The 24,896-nt window shown below is 41.2% G+C and overlaps 1 protein-coding gene across 4 annotated transcripts in view; it reads right to left on the reverse strand.

Annotated features, from left to right (window-relative positions):
* clcn6 (chloride channel 6) overlaps positions 1–24,896 on the reverse strand; it is a 59,063-nt gene that overhangs the window by 20,090 nt on the left and 14,077 nt on the right. For all 4 annotated transcript variants that reach the window (XM_061902410.1, XM_061902408.1, XM_061902409.1 and 1 more), the window contains exons 7-16: positions 21,649–21,775; positions 19,967–20,034; positions 19,804–19,862; positions 19,608–19,740; positions 17,216–17,329; positions 13,159–13,325; positions 12,985–13,096; positions 10,810–10,939; positions 4,518–4,671; positions 4,175–4,331 (exon numbers count right to left, since the gene is read on the reverse strand). In XM_061902410.1, coding sequence (XP_061758394.1) covers positions 4,175–4,331; positions 4,518–4,671; positions 10,810–10,939; positions 12,985–13,096; positions 13,159–13,325; positions 17,216–17,329; positions 19,608–19,740; positions 19,804–19,862; positions 19,967–20,034; positions 21,649–21,775 — 1,221 coding nt within the window. The remainder of the gene's footprint in view (positions 1–4,174; positions 4,332–4,517; positions 4,672–10,809; positions 10,940–12,984; positions 13,097–13,158; positions 13,326–17,215; positions 17,330–19,607; positions 19,741–19,803; positions 19,863–19,966; positions 20,035–21,648; positions 21,776–24,896) is intronic.

The following is a 24,896-nucleotide window of genomic DNA, read 5'->3' on the forward strand; positions in this document are numbered from 1 at the left end:
TTCATTTTGAAGGCAAGGAAAATGTTGTCAATGACAACTTTGACTTGCTTGGGGTCAGATTTTGTTTTGTGTGACAGCTCGTTCCTTTTCAATCAATCAATCAATGTTTATTTATATAGCCCCAAATCACAAATGTCTCAAAGGACTGCACAAATCATTACGACTACAACATCCTCGGAAGAACCCACAAAAGGGCAAGGAAAACTCACACCCAGTGGGCAGGGAGAATTCACATCCAGTGGGACGTCAGTGACAATGCTGACTATGAGAAACCTTGGAGAGGACCTCAGATGTGGGCAACCCCCCCCCCCCCCTCTAGGGGACCGAAAGGAATGGATGTCGAGCGGGTCTAACATGATACTGTGAAAGTTCAATCCATAGTGGCTCCAAGACAGCCGCGAGAGTCCCGTCCACAGGAAACCATCTCAAGCGGATCAGCAGCGTAGAGATGTCCCCAACCGATACAGGAGAGCGGTCCATCCTGGGTCTCGACTCTGGACAGTCAGTACTTCATCCATGGTCATCGGACCGGACCCCCTCCACAAGGGAGGGGGGGACATAGGAGAAAGAAAAGAAGCGGCAGATCAACTGGTCTAAAAAGGAGGTCTATTTAAAGGCTAGAGTATACAGATGAGTTTTAAGATGAGACTTAAATGCTTCTACTGTCTTTTGCGTTTTCCCGCAATAATGTACCTGAAGTGTTATAAATAACACACTGGGTACCGATCCTCGGTCCCATCTTGAGTCTTCCTACAATTCCAACAGCTTTCAAATAACTGTTCTGCTGAATGTGACGCTTGAGGTGGTCCAACTTCCATTCAGTCCACATTTTTCCCTCCAAAAACTCATTTGCTACTTTAGCTTGGCGGCATGTTTTGCAGAGTAGACATCTTCTCACTCGAAAGAGAAAAAAATCTCACCCAGCTTCACCGCTTGTTCTTCTCTTTGAACATACTGGGACAGCCATTCCGTCTTAAAAGAACCACATTTGTTTTTCACAAGGTCTTGGTGAGTGCATGTGTCGTTCGCCATGATAAGGAGTTATTGTCAACATCAATGGTGTCAAAGCTATGATTGGCTGCGTAGTGTAAGAGAACCGAGTCGTGTCATTGGCTGGACGCCTGTCACTCACTGAGTTACCTTGCAAAATGGTACGGAAAACAAAATTATTATTATTATTGGTTTAATTGATTAGACAAGATTAGGACTAATATTAGCTATTAATTAATATGTTTATGTTGAATTTTATTTTATGCGCTGCATAGATTTCCAGTGAGGGTTGGACTCCGCCAAGGCTGTCCTTTGTCACCCATTCTGTTCATAACTTTTATGGACAGAATTTCTAGGCGCAGTCAAGGCGTTGAGGGGTTCCGGTTTGGTAACCGCAGGATTAGGTCTCTGCTTTTTGCAGATGATGTGGTCCTGATGGCTTCATCTGGCCGGGATCTTCAGCTCTCACTGGATCGGTTCGCAGCCGAGTGTGAAGCGACCGGAATGAGAATCAGCACCTCCAAGTCCGAGTCCATGGTTCTCGCCCGGAAAAGGGTGGAGTGCCATCTCCGGGTTGGGGAGGAGACCCTGCCCCAAGTGGAGGAGTTCAAGTACCTAGGAGTCTTGTTCACGAGTGGGGGAAGAGTGGATGGTGAGATCGACAGGCGGATCGGTGCGGCGTCTTCAGTAATGCGGACGTTGTACCGATCCCTTGTGGTGAAGAAGGAGCTGAGCCGGAAGGCAAAGCTCTCAATTTACCGGTCGATCTACGTTCCCATCCTCACCTATGGTCATGAGCTTTGGGTCATGACCGAAAGGATAAGATCACGGGTACAAGCGGCCCAAATGAGTTTGGGTCTCTCCCTTAGAGATAGGGTGAGAAGCTCTGCCATCCGGGAGGAACTCAAAGTAAAGCCGCTGCTCCTCCACATGGAGAGGAGCCAGATGAGGTGGTTCGGGCATCTGGTCAGGATGCCACCCGAACGCCTCCCTAGGGAGGTGTTTAGGGCACGTCCAACCGGTAGGAGGCCACGGGGAAGACCCAGGACACGTTGGGAAGACTATGTCTCCCGGCTGGCCTGGGAACGCCTCGGGATCCCCCGGGAAGAGCTAGACGAAGTGGCTGGGGAGAGGGAAGTCTGGGTTTCCCTGCTTAGGCTGTTGCCCCCGCGACCCGACCTCGGATAAGCGGAAGATGATGGATGGATGGATGGCATAGATTTGTGCGCTGAGAATGTGTGAGCAGTGCAGGAATGCCCGAGCGCAGCTTAGATGGAACATTGCTGCTGTATTATTTTCTCAAAACTATTATCAATCCACTCTCTGACTCACTGTTAATATCGGCCGTGACACTTCTGTTCCAGTGTAATGTGCACTTGTGCATATGTAATATATGCTCCATTGTTTGTGTATACAACCTAGTGCAGTGTTTCTTAACCATAGGGCTGGGGGCCCCCAAAAATATTTGTTTCTCAGCTGTGGTGTCCGTACTCAGTTGTAAGACCCTTTTCCACTACTTGTGGCAGCTATGACAATATCAACCAAACAGAAGAAGGCTGGAGCTAAAGTCAAAGAGAAGTTTCTTAAGCGCAAAAATTATGACTAAAGGGGTGAAGATGTAGTTTCATTTGCTCTTCAATTTTATTAACAGTTTAGTTAATAAACATATTCATTATAATTTTACATTATTTTTCACCAGTCATTTATATCCATCCATCCATCCATTTACTACCGCTTATTACCTTTTGGGGTGGCGGGGGGCGCTGGCGCCTATCTCAGCTACAATCGGGCGTAAGGCGGGATACATCCTGGACAAGTCGCCACCTCATCACAGGGCCAACACAGATAGACAGACAACATTCACACTCACATTCACACACTAGGGACCATTTAGTGTTGCCAATCAACCTATCCCCAGGTGCATGTCTTTGGAGGTGGGCGGGGCCTATCCCCAGGTGCATGTCTTTGGAGGTGGGAGGGGCCTATCCCCAGGTGCATGTCTTTGGAGGTGGGAGGAAGCCGGAGTACCCGGAGGGAACCCACGCATTCACGGGGAGAACATGCAAACTCCACACAGAAAGATCCCGAGCCTGGATTTGAACCCAGGACTGCATGAACTTCGTATTGTGAGGCAGACGCACTAACCCCTCTGCATATCGTTAAGTATATTTGGTCAGTATTTATTTTTCTAATTAACCTGACCAAAGTGTATGTGTCCAATAAATAATAATGATCTTGATTAAGACATCCTTTCATGTTTTAAAAAATCAAGAGTAATTCAGTCTTAACATTTGAAGTGGAAAAGTCGGGCCCCCAAGGTGAAAAAAGTTGAGAACCCCGGCCCTATGGTATATTACAAGAACAATATTTCCACTGCTTCCTTCATTTGTGTCGGCCCCTTCGAACTGATGGGATGGCATCATATTTAGCTTCCTCACATGGAGGTGGTCTGCCAGAGAATAAGAAAACGTAGCAGGAGGGATGAGTGTTAAGTATTCAGCACCTTCTGGATTGCTTTTTTTTCTCCTATGTCCCCCCCTCCCTTGTGGAGGGGGTCCGGTCCGATGACCATGGATGAAGTACTGACTGTCCAGAGTCGAGACCCAGGATGGACCGCTCGTCGGGACCCAGGATGGACCGCTCGCCTGTATCGGTTGGGGACATCTCTACACTGCTGATCCGCTTGAGATGGTTTCCTGTGGACGGGACTCTCGCGGCTGTGTTGGAGCCACTATGGATTGAACTTTCACAGTATCATGTTAGACCCGCTCGACATCCATTGCTTTCGGTCCCCTAGAGGGGGGGGGGTTGCCCACATCTGAGGTCCTCTCCAAGGTTTCTCATAGTCAGCATTGTCACTGGCGTCCCACTGGATGTGAATTCTCCCTGCCCACTGGGTGTGAGTTTTCCTTGCCCTTTTGTGGGTTCTTCCGAGGATGTTGTAGTCGTAATGATTTGTGCAGTCCTTTGAGACATTTGTGATTTGGGGCTATATAAATAAACATTGATTGATTGATTGATTTTCAACTTTTTGTGGTCTTTTGGACAAGTCCGTATGGCTCTTCTCAACCAGCTGCTTTTTGCTGACCTTTATTGTCAACGTCCCTCAAAAAATGGTCATGACGACGTCATTGACTGCCGCCCTGCGGTAAACATTGTTTGAAATAAATACGGACAGACATACCATCAGGGTGATCATGATGGGGAGCCCGTATGTGATCTCGTTGGTGGACTCGATGAGGATGACGGTCAGACTGATGGTCATCCGGACCACTCCCCCCAGGAACGCAGCCGCTCCAATGAGGGCGAAGGTCCCGGCGTAGATGTCCATGCCCAGCTTCCTGCCACAGGATACACAGGGTGAGAACCTTCCCGCCTTGGGCACGACAACAACAGAGCGCAAAGTGTGAAAAGTGAAGTGAGAGAAAGTCCTGAAAGAAAAAGAGTCCAGCAGGAAGGCAGCAGGACAGTTGCAAATAAAAGACCTCAAAGTCAACCTGGGCAGACATGATGAGTTGCTGCTTTACACTTTAAGGATGTTGGCAACCAAGCGTCCAAAGGCGGCCCCGCAGAGCAGTGAAGGCACAAAGAGACCGCTGGGTACGGACACACCGTAGGTCCAACACGCCAACAGGAAGTAGAGCAGGAAGAAGACTGACAGAGTCACGGGGCTGAACGTACCTGAGAGGAGGGACAGGTAGCAAGCAGGAAGTCAAAACCTCTTCACATTTTTCACACCATAAGGCGCACCGGATTATAAGGCGAACTGCTAATGGGCGGCTCCATTTCCACCTATTTTGATAAGGATGATAAGGCGCATTAAAGGAGTCATATTATTATCAGTTTTGTCTAAGGGTAAAAGACTTTTATGCGGCCTACTTAACATGGAATGCTGCTTCTTTGCTCCAAATGTTGCATAGATCAGAGTTTTTCAACCTTTTTGGAGCCAAACTGTCAGGCTTTCCCCCGACAGTTTGTCTATGTTTTAGTTTTTTTCTCTGTATTTTTCTGTTTCCTCTGTGTTTGGTATCTCCTGTCTAGTGCTCTTATTTTGTCAGCTTCCTGTCTTGTTCCCTGAGTGCTGTGTTCCTCCTCAGCTAGGGGTTGATTGGCACCTGGCCACACCTGTTGCCAATCAGCCCGCTCCTATTTGTACCTGCTTTGTCTTGTGTGAGTTGCTGGATGATTGTATTGTCGTTGCCACATGTTGTGTCGTTTTGTTACAGCTACTACCTGTCGTGCTACATTCTGTCCTGGTCGTCGTAGCGGTAAGCTGTTTCTGTTAGCATTAGCCATTTCCAGTTTTTTCTGTTTGCTACCCGCTAGCTTCCACGCTAGGTCCTTTTCTGTTTCTTGCTAACTTCTATGCTAAAGACCCTTAGTTTGTTATTCCGCCCATGTGCGCGCTTCTTGTTTGTTCTTGTTCTATTATTTCAATTAAATCATGTTTCCCATTCAATGCCTGCCTCCATCTCTGCATCTTAGGGTTTGTCACCAAATAATATTGACACAAGCCACACCGCCAGCAGAAATCATTCAAAAACGAAACACAGCAGCCGATATTGACAGTAAAAAGTTGTTGTTGCAATTGTTGGATATGACTTTAAAGCAGGAGTGTCAAACAGTCCTTGAAAAGGTTTTATCCGGCCCGCATGATGAATTTGCCAAATATTAAAATGAGCTGCTTTTTTTTTTTTTTTTTATGAAATAAACTGCTGTTCTAAATGTGTCCATTAGATGTCACAATAGCAATTCTGTTAGGCAAGCACGGTTTATACCTGGGGCAAGCAAGAGGTACACAATAAAGGGTGACTGTGGCTCCTCCTCCTCGACCCACAAGAAACCTAAAATCTGCAGTTTTTTGTCTTGTGCTTCGAACACATGGTCATTTGGTACCCTCGTTGCCCCAAAATGTCTCTGTCAAACACGAGAAAAGAGAACTTAACCCTTTTGAATAGTTTTTACTTACGTTTCTTACAGTTTGTTGAGTTAACAATGGATTTATACGTGGACATGACGAAGGAGGTATTTGATACCTAGAAGAGTTTACATGTGGTGTATTTTGTTCAATCCCAGAAAGACTTTGACTCAAAGTTGAATCCTGGCTTTGTAGATACACTGAGACAAAGTCTATGCTCATTTTGTTTCTCAAACTGCACCAATTGCTTCAGAATTTTCAACAAACCAGAAGTGTTTTGTTCAGATGATTATCCGTGATTTGTACATTTTCAGACTGCACTTGTTCTACTTTTGGCCAAAGTAAAACAAAGAAAACAACCTGGAGTTGTCTTTATTTTCAAGTTATCATGCCATGATTTTACCCTTCCGGCCCACTTGGGAATAGATTTTCCTCCATGCGGCCCCTGAGCTAAAATGAGTTTGACACCCCTGCTTTAAAGCATAACCAAGCATGTATCACTATAGTAGATGTGCTGTATCAAAATAGGTCTTGTCTCAAAATAGATGTACTGTATCAATATAGGTCTTGTCTCAAAGTAGATGTACTGTATCAATATAGGTCTTGTCTCAAAGTAGATGTACTGTATCAATATAGGTCTTGTCTCAAAGTAGATGTACTGTATCAATATAGGTCTTGTCTCAAAGTAGATGTACTGTATCAATATAGGTCTTGTCTCAAAGTAGATGTACTGTATCAATATAGGTCTTGTCTCATAGTAGATGTACTGTATCAATATAGGTCTTGTCTCAAAGTAGATGTACTGTATCAATATAGGTCTTGTCTCAAAGTAGATGTACTGTATCAATATAGGTCTTGTCTCAAAGTAGATGTACTGTATCAATATAGGTCTTGTCTCAAAGTAGATGTACTGTATCAATATAGGTCTTGTCTCAAAGTAGATGTACTGTATCAATATAGGTCTTGTCTCAAAGTAGATGTACTGTATCAATATAGGTCTTGTCTCAAAGTAGATGTACTGTATCAATATAGGTCTTGTCTCAAAGTAGATGTACTGTATCAATATAGGTCTTGTCTCAAAGTAGATGTACTGTATCAATATAGGTCTTGTCTCAAAGTAGATGTACTGTATCAATATAGGTCTTGTCTCAAAGTAGATGTACTGTATCAATATAGGTCTTGTCTCAAAGTAGATGTACTGTATCAATATAGGTCTTGTCTCAAAGTAGATGTACTGTATCAATATAGGTCTTGTCTCAAAGTAGATGTACTGTATCAATACAGGTCTTGTCTCAAAGTAGATGTACTGTATCAATATAGGTCTTGTCTCAAAGTAGATGTACTGTATCAATATAGGTCTTGTCTCAAAGTAGATGTACTGTATCAATATAGGTCTTGTCTCAAAGTAGATGTACTGTATCAATATAGGTCTTGTCTCAAAGTAGGTGTACTGTATCAATATAGGTCTTGTCTCAAAGTAGATGTACTGTATCAATATAGGTCTTGTCTCAAAGTAGGTGTACTGTATCAATATAGGTCTTGTCTCAAAGTAGATGTACTGTATCAATATAGGTCTTGTCTCAAAGTAGATGTACTGTATCAATATAGGTCTTGTCTCAAAGTAGATGTACTGTATCAATATAGGTCTTGTCTCAAAGTAGATGTACTGTATCAATATAGCTCTTGTCTCAAAGTAGATGTACTGTATCAATATAGGTCTTGTCTCAAAGTAGGTGTACTGTATCAATATAGGTCTTGTCTCAAAGTAGATGTACTGTATCAATATAGCTCTTGTCTCAAAGTAGATGTACTGTATCAATATAGGTCTTGTCTCAAAGTAGGTGTACTGTATCAATATAGGTCTTGTCTCAAAGTAGATGTACTGTATCAATATAGGTCTTGTCTCAAAGTAGATGTACTGTATCAATATAGGTCTTGTCTCAAAGTAGATGTACTGTATCAATATAGGTCTTGTCTCAAAGTAGATGTACTGTATCAATATAGGTCTTGTCTCAAAGTAGGTGTACTGTATCAATATAGGTCTTGTCTCAAAGTAGATGTACTGTATCAATATAGGTCTTGTCTCAAAGTAGATGTACTGTATCAATATAGGTCTTGTCTCAAAGTAGATGTACTGTATCAATATAGGTCTTGTCTCAAAGTAGATGTACTGTATCAATATAGGACTTGTCTCAAAGTAGATATACTGTATCAATATAGGTCTTGTCTCAAAGTAGATGTACTGTATCAATATAGGTCTTGTCTCAAAGTAGATGTACTGTATCAATATAGGTCTTGTCTCAAAGTAGATGTACTGTATCAATATAGGTCTTGTCTCAAAGTAGATGTACTGTATCAATATAGGTCTTGTCTCAAAGTAGATGTACTGTATCAATATAGGTCTTGTCTCAAAGTAGATGTACTGTATCAATATAGCTCTTGTCTCAAAGTAGATGTACTGTATCAATATAGGTCTTGTCTCAAAGTAGGTGTACTGTATCAATATAGGTCTTGTCTCAAAGTAGATGTACTGTATCAATATAGGTCTTGTCTCAAAGTAGATGTACTGTATCAATATAGGACTTGTCTCAAAGTAGATATACTGTATCAATATAGGTCTTGTCTCAAAGTAGATGTACTGTATCAATATAGGTCTTGTCTCAAAGTAGATGTACTGTATCAATATAGGTCTTGTCTCAAAGTAGATGTACTGTATCAATATAGGTCTTGTCTCAAAGTACATGTACTGTATCAATATAGGTCTTGTCTCAAAGTAGATGTACTGTATCAATATAGGTCTTGTCTCAAAGTAGATGTACTGTATCAATATAGGTCTTGTCTCAAAGTAGATGTACTGTATCAATATAGGTCTTGTCTCAAAGTAGATGTACTGTATCAATATAGGACTTGTCTCAAAGTAGATATACTGTATCAATATAGGACTTGTCTCAAAGTAGATGTACTGTATCAATATAGGTCTTGTCTCAAAGTAGATGTACTGTATCAATATAGGTCTTGTCTCAAAGTAGATGTACTGTATCAATATAGGTCTTGTCTTAAAGTAGGTGTACTGTATCAATATAGGTCTTGTCTCAAAGTAGATGTACTGTATCAATATAGGTCTTGTCTTAAAGTAGGTGTACTGTATCAATATAGGTCTTGTCTCAAAGTAGATGTACTGTATCAATATAGGTCTTGTCTCAAAGTAGATGTACTGTATCAATATAGGTCTTGTCTCAAAGTAGATGTACTGTATCAATATAGGTCTTGTCTCAAAGTAGATGTACTGTATCAATATAGGTCTTGTCTCAAAGTAGGTGTACTGTATCAATATAGGTCTTGTCTCAAAGTAGGTGTACTGTATCAATATAGGTCTTGTCTCAAAGTAGGTGTACTGTCACCACCTGTCACATCACACCCTAACTTATTTTCACTTTTTTGCTCTTTTCCTGTGTGTAGTGTTTTACTTCTTGTCTTGTGCTCCTATTTTGATGACTTTTCCTGTTTTGTTGGTATTTTCCTGTAGCAGTTTCATGTCTTCCTTGAGCGCTATTCACCAAACCTGCTTTGTTTTGGCAATCAAGAATATTTCAGTTGTTGCTATCCTTCTTTATGTGGACATTGTTGATTGTCATGTCATGTTCAGATGTACTTTGTGGACGCCATCTTTGCTCCACAGTAAGTCTTTGCTGTCGTCCAGCATTCTGTTTTTGTTTACTTTGTTCAGTTTTAGTTTGGTTCTGCATAGCCTTCCCTAAGCTTCAATGCCTTTTCTTAGGGGCACTCACCTTTTGTTTATTTTATGGTTTCAGCATTAGACACCTTTTTACCTGCACACTGCCTCCCGCTGTGGTCTGCATATTGTGATCACCACAAATCATGTTCAGACATCTACAAAGCAATTAGGTACCGGCTGCCACCTACTGATATGGTATGGTATAACATGGTTACTCTGCCCAGCTCTAGACAGCACAGACACTCAACATTGTTTGCAGACTATAATCACTGCTTTACAAAAATATTTTCAACCCAAACAGGTGACATTAAATCATCTCCCCCGGCACACCAGACTAGTGTGCCGCGGCACAGTGGTTGAAAAATGATGTTTTACAGATCATCTTCAAGTCACTTTCTGACAGTCGCTTCAGGATGTGCCTTTTGTTTTTGGGCGGCCTTATTTACGTGCCTCCACTTCGACATTGTATTCTCCCCACCATCTTTGTTGTCCTGGTCATTTTTAGCGCTCCCATAGCGAGTCTACTGACAGATATAAGTTAGAACTTTACCCTACTTTATATTAGAAATATATGTCCCATAACAAGAAGAGGAAGAAGCTTATTGACAAGGGCACAGACTAAAATGGGCGGCACGTGCACATTCTCGGAACTTATACAGATCCCAAATACACATCAGCAGGTACCAGAAGGTAGGAAAAGTTGGATTTGCATAACATTGTGAAACCAAACAGCAGATAATGTCTGCTAAAAGGTGCCATTGTGGGGTCCTCATACATACACCATAATAATAGTGTATGTTGAAGCACAGGACGTCTGACTATGCTAGCCTTAATGCTCCCACAATCCATTCAGCGGTGCGGCTAAGTAGCTTACCAAAAGTTGTGTTACAATATTTTGAAAGGTTTTTGAGAGCCGTGTGTAATGTTCCATATTCTCAATGGAACATTAAAGTTTTGGGCTTGCTAGCGTTATTTACTGAAAAGGGGGCGTCAACCCCATCATTACACCTTGTGTCAAACAGAATGAAGACGTGGGCACTGGCCATTTTGGAGAAATGAAAGGATTTTAAGTGCACCTTGTAGTCTGAAAAATATGCTCCACATTTAGTCTGGTCCAAGCGTGTGTGTGTGTGTGTGTGTGTGTGTGTGTGTGTGTGTGTCTCACCATCCTGGTGAAACAGCTGGTGGATGGCAGCTTCCTGTGGGTTGAAGAAGAGCGTGGCCATGTCGTTATAAGTCTTGTTGGGGCAGAAGAAGTGTCGGATGGTGGAGTTGATGTCCTGGCCCGCAGACAGCTGCAGCAAGTGCCCTCACACATGACTTCTTCACATGGAAGACTCCACCACAATCATTTCACTTCAAACACAGTGGTACCACACCTCACATTTTTGGATTATTCCTTCTTACACAAAATTCTGATGCCCCAATTTTAGTACGATTCCATTTTTCAACAAAATTTAAATGATTTGTTTTTCTCTAAAAACATTTTGTATGCCACATTTTTCAAATGTTTTGGTCTTTCCCCCAAAATTGAATGCACGTTCGTAGGATTCGGTCTTGACAAAATTCGGATGCTGCACTTTTTGTATAATTAGTTTTTTCCACAAAAATTGCATGCACAACTTTTCATGTGATTCTATTTTGCCACCGAATGTGTTATATTAGTTTATATTATATTACAATTAACCTGCCCCACTTGATCATATGATTCAGTTTTTCCACAAAATTGGTATTCCCTTTCTTACGCTTCGATTGTGACAAAAATGGTATGCCCCACTTTTTGTATGAGTCGGTCTTTCAACTAAATTTGTGCGCTTCATCTTGGTATGACTCAGTTTTTCCACTCAACTTTCTTTATTGTTGATTTCTGTGTTTTCAAAAGGATTCCCATAAACGATTTGCTTTGTCCACCAAATTTGGAAACCCCACTTTTCCTATGATTTTTTTATTTGGGAGCGAATGTGTATGCTCCACTTTTTGTAAGTTTGTTTTTATTGCCAAAGTTCATAAACACCATGTTCATATGATTCTGTTTTACAACCAAACTTGCATGCCCCACTTTTCCTATCATTCCTTTTTTTAATAAACTTTACCCTAAATTACGGACTTTAAGCTGCTACTTTTTTCTTACACTTTGAACCCTGCGGCTTACAAAACGGTGCGGCTAATGTATGGATTTTTCTTTGCTGGCGGCCATAACAAAAATATTGCAAAGTACATTTAAAACTAAACTGGCGAGTTCTCTCACTGTAGGTGCTGCAGTGTCCTTCATTTTAGTACTTTTAACAACCAAAAGTACAGTGCCGTTTAGTCTTTTAGCCGTCCATGAAGATTCTACAATTCTTTTTTCATTTATTCCAAGCAACGCTTGTAAGTTTTACAATAAAACTAAAACAACTCTTACAAACTAAATTGTCCCACATGTGATGTCTGTAAGTGTGTTTTCATGCACATTTGTACCTGCTATCGTAATGTATTGATGTTAGTTAGCATTAGCTAATATACTAAAGTGTTAACAAGTGTGTGTTAGTATTATTAACTTTCTATGGCATTCCTTTTGTATAATTCCTCAACAAATTCTGCAAAACGCCACATGGAGTTATTGAGTCTGTTAAGCTGATGGGAGAGCTAGCTTCCACAGCTAGTGGGTCCTGACGTTTTGTTTGATCAGCCATTTTACTGCCGTGTTACAGATATAACAATTAGGTATGTAAAATACCATTTACAGAATATTTTTATGTAAATAACTAATTTCCCAACAAATATATCTGAGGCTTAACGTCATGAGCAGCTAACATATGGAAAAACATTTAGGGGGGGGGGGGGGGGGGGGGGGCTAGTCGGGAAAATATGATATGTGTCCCACTTTTTGTACAATTATTTATTTTGACAAAGTTCATAAAACACAAGTTTTATATGATTTGGTTTTTCGACCAAATTCGTAAAGCCCCACTTGTTCTATGATTCGTCTTTTGTTGTGACAAAATTCATACCACACTATTCCTAATAGTCCGTCTTTCAATAAATTCATATGCCCTACTTTTTGTGTCAATAGGTTTTTCGACAATCTTTTTATGATTTGTTTTCTTTATACTAAATCCGGATGACTTGCTTTTCATACGACAAAACATTGCGCTAACATTTTCCTGTCCCATCTTATTCATCGTACGGCCAAATGTTAGGTTTGTTAAGCTAGCGTTTGCATGCTTATTTATAATACAGTCTCCATAAAATAATCCACTTTTGTGAGTTTTGGTACGATTCAGACTTCATGTACATTTTTGGAAGGGAATAGTAAGAAAGCCAGGTACCACTGTACTTGATAGTACTCAGTACTTACTGTTGTGTTGTGGCTGTTGGGGGAGTACAAGTCCCTGCACTCCCCCAACAACAAGGACGCAGCAAATACAACCAGTGAGGTCACCATGGCAACCAGCAGACTCTCTATCAGCCTGCAAGGCCAAAGAGAAAAGTGCTGGGATAGGAATGAGAGCGTTTGGTGGACAGGTGTTACCTTATGAACTTGGCCTTGGGGTGGATGTGTCTCATGCGGTACTTGGCAAGGTTCTTGTTCATGCAGTTGAAGAGCGCCCCCAGCAGGCCACCCGCTATCCCCATCAGGACAAAGAAGGCCAGGTCCACTGCTGTCCACAGGTGGCACTTTTTATCTCCGTCGGGACACTAACAAAGAAAACATGACTGCTGATCTTTTTGGATTCAACACGTTCAAATTGTATATTGTCCTTGCATGTCGAGCAGATAGGTGTTTAGCAGGTGAGCATAAGGCAGCGTACTCTCCCCAAATGATGATAAAGAACTTCAGTCAACTCTTAATAACATCACTATGAGCCCGTTGACCTTCCAGAAACTTAACTGCAGCTCAGCTCGCTCGCAGTCCTGGTTTGAGGTGAAGGCTAATTAGCTTTTAGCGTAACGTTAGCTCATTTTGCGGTGTGTGTGTGTTTGTTTTACTGAAAGAAAAGCTTTGAATGGCAGGGTCCCTTCTATCACATATTGACAAAAATATAACATTTACATAATAAAAATCAACTACAGGCTTCCCAAATGCTGTAATAAATTAAGCATGAGTTGACTTGAAACTGTTTAAAGTTGCACTTTTTATATGTAGAAGAAAAGTTTTGTCATTTTATTTAATCTGGGCAACAATTTGAGGCATTTTTAATGTTTATTAACGTGGGCAGAATTATTATAGTGTTCCCAATGTTAAAAGGATAAAGCCATTGTTTACAAATTTGGTAAATAAATAACCAAAATAATTATATTTTGTTGTTTTCTTACTGTACCGAAAATGAACCGAACCGTGACCTCTAAACCGAGGTATGTACCGAACCAAAATTTTTGTATACCGTTACACCCCTAATATATACATACACATGTATACATACATACATACATACATATATATATATATATATATGAATATATATATATACACATACACACATATACACACACACACACATACATACATATATACACATTCATACATTATATACACACACATACTAATATACATATGTGTGCATATACACATTCATATATACAAACACACATAAGTATACACACATATACACTGAGAAACAAGAAGACAAAAGTAGTTTGTTTTTTTTGCATTCCAACTTATAAAAAAATGGTCTCGTTCTAGGTGGCTAGCAATTTAGCTAATGTTAGCCATCATTTTCAACCTCTATTTCACTTTATAAATGCATTCAAAACCCATCAACAATACTTCATTTATGTTGTGTAACCTGCATAATAAACAAACTGTAGTACCTATGTTAATGTCAAAGTGAACACTGAGAAACCTTTTCTAGCGTACTAACACATCGGCGCGCTACGTTATTAGTCGTAAAAGCTAACTACAGAAAGTGAAGTGAATTATATTTATATAGCGCTTTTCTCTAGTGACTCAAAGCGCTTTACATAGTGAAAGCCAATATCTAAGTTCCATTTAAAGCAGTGTGGGTGGCACTGGGAGCAGGTGGGTAAAGTGTCTTGCCCAAGGACACAACGGCAGTGACTCGGATGGCGAATGCGTTAATCGAACCTGCAACCCTCAAGTTGCTGGCACGGCCACTCTACCAAACGAGAACGAGATAAGCTAGTTTCTACATAAGCACGAAACACCGATGAGTTTGTAATACACAACACTGTGATACCACACTAATCTGTTCTGAGGGAAAAACAATCATATTACATTATCTGTAAAGTATTATTTTATGGTTGTAATAACACACATGACGTGTATCATGATCAATAAAAGTTGTGACTCACTCCATGGACAGTTGTCTGTTTGGTCCAGCTGGCCCGCAAAGTTTGTTCTCGGTTTATTTGGGTAAGCACCGCATTTATGTCGAAATTGCATGGCTTCAAATTCCACATTTTGCAGTTTCGAGTTACTTTCACCTGACACTCTCAGCTTAGGTCTGCTCCAATGTCTCACTCTTCCTTCATACTGGATTCTATAAGCAGTAGTTCATCCTCCGTATATTCAGCTTCAAAAAGATAAGGTTGTGAATCTTCATTTGTCCAAAAATAGTAGTTTTTGTTGTTTCTTACCGAAACTGCCATGATTACCACACACACATGCCTTTGTTTCTGGAAGTAGGAAGACACATTTGTTGCTAGGAATCGGAAGTGAGCTGCTATGGAAACGGAAATCAATGTGCCGAGGAATTAGTTCCAGCAATGAGTAAAATTACCAAAACACGGTAAACATTGTACATATTACATATTGTTATGAAAGTGTGTGTTACTACATTATATATATATATATATATATATTTGCAGTGTGTATATTGTACATACCGTATTCCATTAAATTGCGGCCGGGGCGCTAATTAATTTAAAACCTCTTCTCAGTCCGGCGTTTACCAAAGGCATGCAGTAAATTTAGGCCTGCGCTTATAAATTTGAGTGTGATGTAAGGATACCATCATGAAAAGCACATTTAATAAAATAAACGTTATTATGGTCTCACCCTTACTTATAAATGAAGTCCATGCGCAGCTCCTTCTGATCAAAAGCATCGATAACTTGTTTATAGAAGTCTTCCTTATCTTTCTTCAGTTTTAAAAGTCTCTCTGTCTCGATGGAGATCTTCCTTTATTACCTCCTGCTTCCATTGAAAGTCCAGTTTAGAAAACTGTTTTATTTTAGATATGTAATCCTCCATGTTAAAAGTGCAAGCGAGAGGAAAAAATAAAGGATCGCTGCTTGTTGTCACTTCTTCTGCAGCCGAGTAGTCGCAAGAAGGATCACTAGCGCCCTCTACCACCAGGAGGCGGGAGTCATTTAATGACTCATATTTGACACACGCAGCTACGGTATATTAATAATACATAGCTGCTTACTGTTCTTTTTAGCATATTCAATAGCTTGGACCTTAAATCCTACTGAATAGCTCTTAATCTTCTTCCCTTTATGCCATTTCAAATGATTGAAATCAGCCTCCTCCATTTTTAAAATGATGACAGGTGAAGTGTCACTCGTGATGTGACGAGTTTGACCCGGTGGAAATTCTAGACATGCGCTAATAAAAATAATTTTTGCGAAACGAGTTTGACCCGGCATTAATTCTAGGCAGGCACATACTATATACCCGGCGGCAGTTCAAGGAAATACGGTATTACATATTGTTATGAAGGTGTCTGATACTACATGATATATATACTTGCAGTGTGTATATTGTACATATTACATATTGTTATGAAGGTGTCTGTTACTACATGATATATATACTTGCAGTGTGTATATTGTACATATTACATATTGTTATGAAGGTGTCTGTTACTACATGATATATATACTTGCAGTGTGTATATTGTACATATTACACATTGTTATGAAGGTGTCTGTTACTACATGATATATATTCACCAAGTTGCAGGTGACAATGCTAACAAGACGGCGGCTCATGCTAAGAAGTCTGCGGTCAGCAGCAGTCCAGACAATGTAAGTGGAGATGAACTTTGACATCAATAACACAGCCCTGGCTCCACATGACATAGGTGAGCCTTTGACTTGGGTGACATGGACTGACAACACGGGACATGCAATGCCAGCAGCAAAGCTAACGGTCGAAGCTGCAAATGTTAAGTTGGCCAAGTTTTTGCGGAACAACGTATGGCTGTGGGTTCAGCACATGGAAGGCCAGTTCTAACTGGGAGGAACTAGCCAGGATGTGATGAAGTATTTCCATGTAGTGGCTGGGTGATGTTTAGAGGATAAGGTGACTTATTTTGTGTTTCGAGGCCTCTAATAATGACCGATTTTTCATGCGTTGACTATGAAAATGTCCAATGTATTAATAGTAATTAATACTAGTACAATCTAACATGGAACTTCTGTTGTTTACGCTTGTGTTGTTTTAAGCTAGTTTAGGGATTAGCATACCTCATTCTCCAGTGATAACACTACTTGTAAGAAATGTACTTCATTTGCCACAATAGAGGTGACGATTATTGACTTGGGGGAGCGGCTCCACACTGTGTATGAACATACACTGTTAGTCAATGGGCTAAAAGTCTGCACAATTATTATTCATTCACCTTGAATTCTCCAAAGTTGAGCAGGCCAGGAAGCTGGAAGGAGCCCCACTTATTAAAGTTGATACCGGAACGGAAAAAGTTGAGGGTGAATGTCGCCGACATTGAGCAAAAGAGCTGCAACACAAGATTGAAAAGTAGCACTGAGGTGAGGAAGCGTTCAGTTCAGGGCCGTCCAAAGTGTGGCCTGCGGCACATTTGAAAAATCATATAAAAAAATAAAAAAACGTTAAAAAGCGGAATAAAAGAGCAAGCAGGCGTAATGTAAATGAAATTGTTGCAATATTTACGATAGCAACACAAGTTGTTTTACTTTAAAACTGTCATTGCTCATAAAGTAATAAAAACATATAATTGACAAATAGATCTGAAGTTGATCTAGAGATTTAAGCATTGAAAGTAAAAATAATATTTATTTGTATATTTGTCAGAATGTTGTTTGTCTATCTGTGATGAGGGGGTGACTTGTCCAGGGTGCACCCCGCCTTCCGCCCCAATGCAGCACCCCGGCGACCTCAAACAGGACAAGTGGTAGAAAAATGGATGGATGAATTGTTTTAACACTTTTATGAGTGGGGGACTTATAGTCTGATCTTTTTTTTTAAACTGTCATTGCCCAAAAAACAAAACGCAAAGGTATAAATTATTGGCCAACTTACAAGGGAACTGCACTTTTTTATTTATTTTCCTATCGTCTACAATCATTATGAAAGACATGAGGACTTTTTATTAATGCATTATAACTCAATGGGAGGTCCTCTTTTCCGCCCATAAAACCAAATAACAAAACATCCAAAAAGTGCCAACAACATCCATTTACATTAGGTGACCTGAATAGTAACCAAGTATTGGTGATATTGTTACTGTAAGCACTAATGCAGACCAACTATTCATAGCGGCGCCCTGGTCACGAGCTTGCGTGACAATGTAGACATCATCAAGTGGCAAGCTGCTTCCTCCTTTCCTTCCTCATCAAACTTTATTGTAGATCATAAATCGTGGCTTTCACCTGGATAGTACAAGGCTGAGGACGTATTCTGACAAGTTGGTACACTTTGACAGCCAATTTAGACCCAAAAATGCCAAGACCGACACGAAAAGACGCTAGGGTCCACCCCTTTTTGCGAGGATTATGAGTCAATCTTCATCTAAATGGCAATATAAGAAGTTTCTAGCATGATAGCAGACCTTGTACAGTAAGTGATGTTTTATTACCAAAATAAATAGGGTCTGCAAATCCGTTACAACATGACATATATATATATATATATATATATATATAGATGTGTGTATATATATATATATATATGTGTGTATATATATATATATATATATGTGTGTATATATATATATATATATATATATATACTTAAATCATGTATATAAAATCTTAATGGAGGTGTCTGGATGTTTTTTTTGATTGATTGATTGAAACTTCTATTAGTACATTGCACAGTACAGTACATATTCCGTACAATTGACCACTAAATGGTAACACCCCAATAAGTTTTTATCTTGTTTAAGTCGGGGTCCACGTTAATCAATTCATGGTTTTAAGGGTTTTATAGGCATAATAGAGTGACTCCTATAGGTTCCTTTGTAAGCGGACTTTTAATCGCATTGATTAAAAATTAAGAATGCATTAAAAGAAATACATCTGTCATCGTGTCTTTCATAATGATTGTGAATTCTAGGCAACATTTTCCAAAAAGTGCAGTTACCCTCTAGGTCTGCGATTATTTCATATCACACTGAACATTGAAAAAAAAATTTTTTGGGGGGGGGGGGGGGGGGGGTATTACATATTTTGTGATTTACATATTAAAAACATGGTTGTGATAAAAAGGGAATAAAACTATATACATTTAATGTCAATGGATAGATATGAAGTTCTTATACAGAAATTTAAACTGTGAATGTAAAAAAAAAAATGTATATAAAACTTATTTTTAACACTTCAACAGCTAAGACCCTTTTGGGTCCCCGGGACCTTTAATGTTCAGCACAACTGAAGGAAGCCCTAAGGTTTCCAAGTTATATCATGAAAAATATGACAATTGCCCTCACATACTAACATTTTTCAGCGTTTGGACACCCCGGATTAAGTTCTTAAATCCGGTGATAAAAGGTCAAAGCCTAGATAAACCCTAGAGGGGGGGTTGCCCACATCTGAGGTCCTCTCCAAGGTTTCTCATAGTCAGCATTGTCACTGGCGTCCCACTGGATGTGAATTCTCCCTGCCCACTGGGTGTGAGTTTTCCTTGCCCTTTTGTGGGTTCTTCCGAGGATGTTGTAGTCGTAATGATTTGTGCAGTCCTTTGAGACATTTGTGATTTGGGGCTATATAAATAAACATTGATTGATTGATTGAACTATTCAAAAAAAGAATTCCTACCACTTTCCAGGTGAGGGCCTGGTTCCAGAAAGAGGAACCCTCCTCTAGGCTGAAGAGGGTTCCCCCGATGGGGGCCCCGAAGGCAGCCGCGACCCCAGCGGCGGCACCGGCTGACACAAAGTCCCGCTTGTCCCTTCAGGTCAAAAAGACTTTAGTCAGCAGAAAACATATTTCAAAATCCAGCAGCGTACTATACCTGTCACTTCGGAAGACGGGGAAGTTGAATTTGATCCTCCTAAAAGTGATGCTTTGGAGCTGACAGACACAACACATCACATGTCATGATGATGATGATGATGGTGATGATGAGGGTACACCCTTCACAGCAGGATTATCAAGACCTGCACCAGGATGTTTACCTGAGGAAGGCCGGCTCCCAAGATGGCTCCACTGTGTATCATTGGACCTTCTTTGCCCACAAAGAGACCTGAGTGGACACAAATGCAACATATTCTGGGAAATGTGGGCGCACTCAGTTGTCCCCTCGGAGCCGGGCTGTCCAATGTCAGCCCACAGCTCCTTTTTTATTGGTCCTGGGCAGGTGGTGCAAATGTAATGTAGTCATTATGTTGGGAGTGATGCTGTCAAACTATAGCTTTTGAAAATGACATAATCACACTTATGAGTTAATGATGATTAATCACAGATATTACGAGCACTATTGACATGCTTACATCATCTCAATTCACTTGAAAGTTTCGGTTAAAGTAAAAAAGACCACAATACTTGGTAACAAACGCAGTTATATTGTACATAAATGGTGAAGTAGCACAATAAATTGCGTATGTGTGTGTATATATATACATACACACATATATATACATACATACATATATATATATATATATATATATATAAATATATATATATTGTGTGTCTGCCTCACAATACGAAGGTCCTGCAGTCCTGGGTTCAATCCCGGGCTCGGGATCTTTCTGTGTGGAGTTTGCATGTTCTCCCCGTGACTGCGTGGGTTCTACTCCGGCTTCCTCCCACCTCCAAAGACATGCACCTGGGGATAGGCCCCTGCCACCTCCAAAGACATGCACCTGGGGATAGGCTCCTCCCACTTCCAAAGACATACACCTGAGGATAGGCTCCTCCCACTTCCAAAGACATGCACCTGGGGATAGGCCCCTCCCACCTCCAAAGACATGCACCTGGGGATAGGCCCCTCCCACCTCCAAAGACATACACCTGGGGATAGGCCCCTCCCACCTCCAAAGACATACACCTGGGGATAGGCTCCTCCCACTTCCAAAGACATGCACCTGGGGATAGGCCCCTCCCACCTCCAAAGACATGCACCTGGGGATAGGCCCCCCCCCACCTCCAAAGACATGCACCTGGGGATAGGCCCCTGCCACCTCCAAAGACATGCACCTGGGGATAAGCTCCTCCCACTTCCAAAGACATGCACCTGGGGATAGGCTCCTCCCACTTCCAAAGACATGGACCTGGGGATAGGCCCCTCCCACCTCCAAAGACATGCACCTGGGGATAGGCTCCTCCCACCTCCAAAGACATGCACCTGGGGATAGGCCCCTCCCACCTCCAAAGACATGCACCTGGGGATAGGCTCCTCCCACCTCCAAAAACATGCAACTGGGGATAGGCCCCTCCCACTTCCAAAGACATGCACCTGGGGATAGGCTCCTCCCACCTCCAAAGACATGCACCTGGGGATAGGCCCCTCCCACTTCCAAAAACATGCACCTGGGGATAGGCCCCTCCCACCCACCAAGACATGCACCTGGGGATAGGCTCCTCCCACCTCCAAAGACATGCACCTGGGGATAGACCCCTGCCACCTCCAAAGACATGCACCTGGGGATAGGTTGATTGGCAACACTAAATGGTCCCTAGTGTGTGAATGTTGTCTGTCTATCTGTGTTGGCCCTGTGATGAGGTGGCGACTTGTCCAGGGTGTACCCGTCTTCCGCCTGATTGTAGCTGAGATAGGCACCAGCAACCCCAAAGGGAACAAGCGGTAGAAAATAGATGGATGGATATATATATTATTTCCATGGCCATACTTTACCTCCGGCGACGCTGAACACAACTCCGACAGCTTTGCAGAAAAAGGTTCGTAAACGGACGATCTCGGGAATCTTCACTCCGTTTAAGTAACTTTTGATCTCTGGAATCCCCGAACCAGCAGCTACAGGCTGAATGACAACACACAAGGAATATATATCAATACTTTTCATATACTGTGACACTCAGGTGGAGTGTTCCCATCAGGACTTGGAGATGCCGATACCAAACATCTGGGAGTGATATCGGCCGATACAGATTACATGTATCAACTGTCAATTATTTTTAAATGATGGTAACAATATCAACACAATATTAAAACTAGTTCCTAATTTCGTTACATACAATCGTGTTATAAAAACAATGTCAATACAGAAGTACACAATAACTAAACAAAAGTAAAAAATATAATTTACCTCTCTTTTAAATACTTAGTTTTTTCCCCTCGAAGCCCAAATGCCATTACTGTATTGTTTCAAACAAGCTTAGCGATTAGGAAGCCTTCTTATCTGCTCCTACTCAGTAACATGTATAGCCACTCCCTCCAGTCTTCCAGTGATAATGATACTTGTAAGAAATTGTATATTTGCTGATTTTTCTTTTTCTTTTTCCATGTACTTCTTAGTCTTGAAAAGTGCGTAAATGTTTCTTCTGGTGTCAGATAAAAACACTTATTTTACAAGTGCATTGTGTTAGTTGCTGCAGGTTGATACAACCATGCTTTTATTTTGAAGCCTTACTTTGCACTGAACAGGACGTCACTGTGTTTCAATGTTGTTTAACCAGAGGTGGCTTGGCCATAATACAAAGATACAAGATACGAAGAATACAAGATATTTCATGTTCCAGCTGACAAACTTCATTTTTTTTTTGCAATTAATCATGAAGTTAGAATGTAATGGCAGCAACACATGTCAAAAAAGGCATTTTTACCAGTGTGTTACATGGCCTTTCCTTTGAACAACACTCAGTGCAGGTTTGGGAACTGAGGAGACACATTTTTGAAGTGGAATTCTTTCCCATTCTTGCTTGATGTACAGCTTAAGTTGTTCAACAGTCTCCTGCCTCATATTTTAGCCTGCACACATTTTCAATGTCTGGACAACAGGCAGGCCAGTCTAGTACCCACACTCTTTTACTATGAAGCCACATGGCTTGGAAATGTCTTGCTGAAATAAGCAGGGGCGTCCATGATAACAACATATGTTGCTCCAAAAGCTGTATGTACCTTTCAGCATTAATGGTGCCTTCACAGATGTGTAAGTTAGCCATGCCTTGGCCACTAATACACCCCCATACCATCACACATGCTGACTACAACACTTTCACCCTACAACAATCACTAATACACCCCCATACCATCACACATGCTGACTACAACACTTTCACCCTACAACAATCACTAATACACCCCCATACCATCACACATGCTGACTACAACACTTTCACCCTACAACAATCACTAATACACCCCCATACCATCACACATGCTGCCTAGAACACTTTCACCCTACAACAATCACTAATACACCCCCATACCATCACACATGCTGACTACAACACTTTCACCCTACAACAATCACTAATACACCCCCATACCATCACACATGCTGACTACAACACTTTCACCCTACAACAATCACTAATACACCCCCATACCATCACACATGCTGACTACAACACTTTCACCCTACAACAATCACTAATACACCCCCATACCATCACACATGCTGACTACAACACTTTCACCCTACAACAATCACTAATACACCCCCATACCATCACACATGCTGACTACCACACTTTCACCCTACAACAATCACTAATACACCCCCATACCATCACACATGCTGACTACAACACTTTCACCCTACAACAATCACTAATACACCCCCATACCATCACACATGCTGACTACAACACTTTCACCCTACAACAATCACTAATACACCCCCATACCATCACACATGCTGACTACAACACTTTCACCCTACAACAATCACTAATACACCCCCATACCATCACACATGCTGACTACAACACTTTCACCCTACAACAATCACTAATACACCCCCATACCATCACACATGCTGACTACATTACTTTCACCCTACAACAATCACTAATACACCCCCATACCATCACACATGCTGACTACAACACTTTCACCCTACAACAATCACTAATACACCCCCATACCATCACACATGCTGCCTAGAACACTTTCACCCTACAACAATCACTAATACACCCCCATACCATCACACATGCTGACTACAACACTTTCACCCTACAACAATCACTAATACACCCCCATACCATCACACATGCTGACTACAACACTTTCACCCTACAACAATCACTAATACACCCCCATACCATCACACATGCTGACTACAACACTTTCACCCTACAACAATCACTAATACACCCCCATACCATCACACATGCTGACTACAACACTTTCACCCTACAACAATCACTAATACACCCCCATACCATCACACATGCTGACTACAACACTTTCACCCTACAACAATCACTAATACACCCCCATACCATCACACATGCTGCCTAGAACACTTTCACCCTACAACAATCACTAATACACCCCCATACCATCACACATGCTGACTACAACACTTTCACCCTACAACAATCACTAATACACCCCCATACCATCACACATGCTGACTACAACACTTTCACCCTACAACAATCACTAATACACCCCCATACCATCACACATGCTGACTATAACACTTTCACCCTACAACAATCACTAATACACCCCCATACCATCACACATGCTGACTACAACACTTTCACCCTACAACAATCACTAATACACCCCCATACCATCACACATGCTGACTACAACACTTTCACCCTACAACAATCACTAATACACCCCCATACCATCACACATGCTGACTACAACACTTTCACCCTACAACAATCACTAATACACCCCCATACCATCACACATGCTGACTACAACACTTTCACCCTACAACAATCACTAATACACCCCCATACCATCACACATGCTGACTACAACACTTTCACCCTACAACAATCACTAATACACCCCCATACCATCACACATGCTGACTACAACACTTTCACCCTACAACAATCACTAATACACCCCCATACCATCACACATGCTGACTACAACACTTTCACCCTACAACAATCACCATGGTTCTTTTCCTCTTTGGTCCACAGTTTCCAAAAACAATTTGAAAT

This window comes from Nerophis ophidion, linkage group LG06, assembly GCF_033978795.1.
Source record: "Nerophis ophidion isolate RoL-2023_Sa linkage group LG06, RoL_Noph_v1.0, whole genome shotgun sequence".
NCBI lineage: Eukaryota > Metazoa > Chordata > Actinopteri > Syngnathiformes > Syngnathidae > Nerophis > Nerophis ophidion.